General features: G+C 43.8%; 1 protein-coding gene across 1 annotated transcript in view; it reads left to right on the plus strand.

Moving 5' to 3' along the window:
• The window catches only part of LOC107110942 (putative helicase Mov10l1), a gene marked incomplete at its 5' end in the record, with an annotated part of 68,363 nt that overhangs the window by 6,365 nt on the left and 57,570 nt on the right, over positions 1 to 4,428 (plus strand). Inside the window, 2 exons of the mRNA XM_015411799.1 lie at positions 766 to 939; positions 2,986 to 3,135. Of these exons, the coding sequence (XP_015267285.1) occupies positions 766 to 939; positions 2,986 to 3,135 (324 nt within the window). The remainder of the gene's footprint in view (positions 1 to 765; positions 940 to 2,985; positions 3,136 to 4,428) is intronic.

Consider the following 4,428-nt stretch of genomic DNA (forward strand, 5'->3'; position numbering starts at 1 on the left):
CTTGAGGGCAGCGGTCAGAAGGAACTGGCGGGATAGTCATGCCCCTCCCCTAGTCATGTGCACTGTGCCCGGCACGTGACGGGAAAGCGGGTGCGAAAATCCCTGTAGCTTTCTACAATACCGATCGGGGTTGGCACAGACGCACTATATCCCAGGGTGTGAATGCACAGATGACCACTCGAAGATCATCAGTTACAGGTAAGAAACCTGTTTTTCAGCCTTTCTATAAGTTTGATGCTGGGAAAGATTGAAGGTCAAAGAAGACGGGAACGGCAAAGGATGAGATGGTTAGACAGTGTCATAGATGCAACGAACATGAAGTTGAGCAAACTTCAGAGGACAGCGGAAGACCGGAAGACCTGGTGTGATCTGGTCCAATGGGTCACGAAGAGTCGGACTCGACTGTGCGACTGAACAACAACAACAACAAATAAGTTTGAATTCTACCTTCCATTCCAATGTATTTGAAAAAGTGTGGATGTACACGGAAGCTCATACCTTTAATAAACCTTTGATATTAAAGGTGCCGCTGGTGTCTAAATTTGTTCCACAATAAAGTAGGTAAGTGATCTCAGCAGATCTTTGGAATACATGCAGTCATCAGTTAGAAGTCTGGCCTCAGAGTTCCAGACATCCGACTCCCTGTTCCCAGAAGCATGTGGCTTTCCACATGAAGAAATAGGGTACTGGAATAGGTGGACTTTTTTGTCTGATTCAGCCAGGCTCTTTGTTTTTGGCTCACCAACTTTCGAATCTTCCTTGCAGGTTACCAAACTAGTGAAGAATTACAGGTCTCATGCTAGACTGCTTGCATTGCCATCTAAGCTCTTTTACCACAAGGAGCTAGAAGTCTGTGCTGATCCTTCAGTTACAAACTCATTGTTGGGGTGGGAGAAGTTGCCAAGGAAAGGTTTTCCACTAATTTTTCATGGAATGAGGGTACGTAAAATCCTTTTGTCCAAATAACTCATCATTGTTAAAGGATGTCAGGTACAGAAACAATATTGCCACAAGATTACGTAGACACGTTTTTTGCAGTGTATAATTTGAATAAGCAGGAATGTACATTATAGGCCTTCTCTGTAAATAAGTATCTGCAATCTTCTTTGCATTCTAAGCTTCAGAAAATCTCTTAAGCAGTTTCAGAACACTAGAGGGCAATAAAGAGGCACTATATATTTGATTCTGGCTGTTTCTTATGACCGTACTTTCTTTCAAGAAGGGTGCAGCCTACCAGAATAGCTGTAGTAACTACGGGCATGCAGGTAAAAGAGCTAATATTTTAATTTCATGTCAGTAAGCACATGCTTATCATTAGGCAAACTTAATTGTTAGTAGTAAAGGCATATGATTGCTAGCAATAGTTTCCCCACTTTAGGATAGTTTACCAGATCAGTCAAATCAGCAGAGATGAGGAACTAGTCTATAAGACTTGCCCCCAAATTGTTCAAACAGTTAAAAACTCCCTGTGGTCTACTATCTCCTTGAGACCATTTAAAACAATAAATTTTCTATTATGTATAAATGTGTCCATTACTTTACCAGATAGATTGGTTTTGTTATACTTAGATGATCTATGAGGGTGGTTAAAACAACTTATTTCCTCCATTAATATGCTTGGAGACACAAAATGAAAGACTTCCAGGGCAGTGGTCAATAAGGCCTGTCCAAAAAAAAAAACATTTCTATGAATTTGTAGCTTTCTGGACTTCAGGAATGAGGGAGATGAAGGCTGCAACAATCCCTTGGAGTTGTTTAATAGTGGAGGAGGATGTAATGGACTTTGCTTCCAGCTCTTGCAGACAGCAAATGACTAAAAACAGAAAGAGGAATCTCTCGTTAGTGCTAGTCCATTTCCACCTCTACAGTTACATCGTCACTGGTGTTGCGAGCTCCAAAACAGTACATGTGGACAGCTCAGCTTTTTCCAACACTTCCAGTGCTGGCAGATTAAAAGATTTGTACCCATGTTGTGTCTACCCCTCTGACCTCCATGACTAAGCAGTGTTTCTTTTTTCCTAGGAAGCATTATTTTGTGGCTGTTAGTGCACAATCCAAAAAGTAACACATCCCTACTTAAATTTCCTGTCTGTACTCCAAATTCTCACATAAAAACATGCAGTTCAATACAAGAAGGGCAAGGAGCATGGGGGGGAAAGCACAGCAGGGTCATTCTGAAACAAAATGAGATCTATCAACATGAAGTGCAGAAAGCTTCTCTTGTCCCCACCACTTAGTATTCCACTGTGGAGTGAATTATTTATTATGTTCAAAGACCAGCACAAAAATGCATACAGAATCAGAAATATTTGCATGAAGACCCATGTCACTGAGCTTTACTTGAGCTGCATGGGGCAGAGTGCTTCACAGGTGCCTGATCTCTGCAGAAAGATGCAAAGCCATGTTCCCACTGCAGCCCATGACAGAGAAGAGCAGATGTGGTGAACTTGCTACCTGCATCATCACTGGCAGCCTGCCTAGGCGCTCTGGGCCTGCAAACCAAATCCTCTTCCTCTGACATCCAAAGCTGCAGTGGATACCCAGACTCTTTTGCATGGTCAATTCAGTTGCAAGACATGAGAACTCTTCCTATCCATCTCCTAACCAACTAATGCCTTGTCACAACACTGTCACTGTTTCAGGAGGTGCTGTGCAGGCCGCATGAGAGTGCCCTTACCAGATGCAGCTCATAGGCTGGGTGTTTAACCCCCTTGGAATAAGGTCGCCTTGATGGTTGACTGTGCTATGGAATGTGCTTTCAAGAGCCCGTTTGCTATTGAGCTTCTGTGAGATGGTTAGATGTAGCTTTTTAAGGGGACTCTTCCTTGTCTTTATTTGTGTTGTCTAGATTTCTTAGAGTGCCATTTGTACTATAAAACTTTTTAAATTGAAGGCAAAATAAACTAGACAGACCATTATTCTGATCCAGCGTGGCTGCTCTTCTTTTGGTCTTGATAGATTGTATTTTCTACCACCTTAATGTAGGGCAATGAAATGCGTGAAGGCCACAACCCCTCTTGGTTCAATCCTACAGAAGCAGTTCAGATAGTACGTTATTGTTGCCTTCTTGCCAAAAGGATCAGCCACACAGTGTTAGAAAAAGACATTGGAGTAATTACACCTTATCGTAAGCAGGTATGGCTTGATATTGTGGGTTTTTTAATCATGTTGCTGTTGCTCTTTTGTTCGGTATTGGTGTTGTCTACCATAAACTGTCTTAAGGTCTTTTTAATGCCATATTGTGAAACATAAATGCCACAAACTTAAATAGTTGTACAGTTATAAAAGTTAAATGCAATTTTTTTCAATTAGAAGGTCTGATAAGGCACTACATTGTTGTAACATTTCCCAATTCACAGTCTGATAAAAATCAGATCTGAAGTGAGAAACTCCTCATCCTGTATATATAATTGCCCTATGTATTGGCCATTCCCAGCTCTCCCATTGGCTTTGCTGTGCACTGCATCAGCCATTGGCCCATCAACTGCCACTCAAGAGTACTTGTGTGCCATTGGTTGGGTGCTGGATCCGCTCCTCTCCCCCGCCCACTGCCAGCCTGGACACTTTTCCCTGACAGAATAAACTGCCAAAACGGCTGTCTCTCCTGACCTAAGACACTTTTCGTGCTTGGCTCCTCTGGGACTAACTTTTCCCTCATTGGCTGTTGCTAGACAACCAAGCTTGGTTTTGTCAGTAAAAAGGCAAAGGCAGGAGGCCCTTTCCAGGCCTTTGTGGGGAACTCATTCGGGCCAGTCCTGACTAGGGTTGCCAGTTCCAGATTGGGAAATTCTGAGATATTTTGTGGTGGAATCTACAGAAGCCAGAGTTTGGGGAGGGGAGAGGCCTCAGTTGAATAGAATGCCATAGAGTCCACCCTCCAAAGCAGTTATTTTCTCCATGGGGAGAGAGATCTGTTGTCTGGAGTTCAGTTGTGATATCCGGTGATCTTCAGGCTCCACCTGGAGGTTGGCTACCCTAGGTGTAGCAGTTAGCACTTCAGAGCAGGGTCTGCCAGACCCAGGTTCTTGTTGTGGAAGTTAAGTGGGTGATTTCGGACCAGTCACAGACTTTCAGCCTAAGCTACCTCACAGGGTTGTTGTGCAAATCCAAAGGGGGAGAGGAGAATGATGTGAGCTGCTTTCGTCCTCACTGTGGAGAAAGACTGTATTTTTCCTCCTGGGGATCCATTGCTGCCAGTCTCCATGTGAGGGCTGGAGATCACTCAGAATTAAAACTGCTCTCCAGATGGCAGAGATCAGCTCCCCTGGAAAAAAAGGCTGCTTTGCAGGGTGGCCTTTGTGTTGTTATACCCTGCTGAGGTTGCTTCCCTCCTGCTTGGGTCCCCACTGCAGAGAAAGACTGTACTTTTCCTAAGTAAAGGCTGTAGGTGGGGGGGGGGGTGGAAAGCTGAAGTCAGAGGGGCAGGTA

This window comes from Gekko japonicus, unplaced genomic scaffold (genome assembly GCF_001447785.1).
Source record: "Gekko japonicus isolate JY-2015 unplaced genomic scaffold, Gekko_japonicus_V1.1 scaffold283, whole genome shotgun sequence".
Lineage (NCBI taxonomy): Eukaryota > Metazoa > Chordata > Lepidosauria > Squamata > Gekkonidae > Gekko > Gekko japonicus.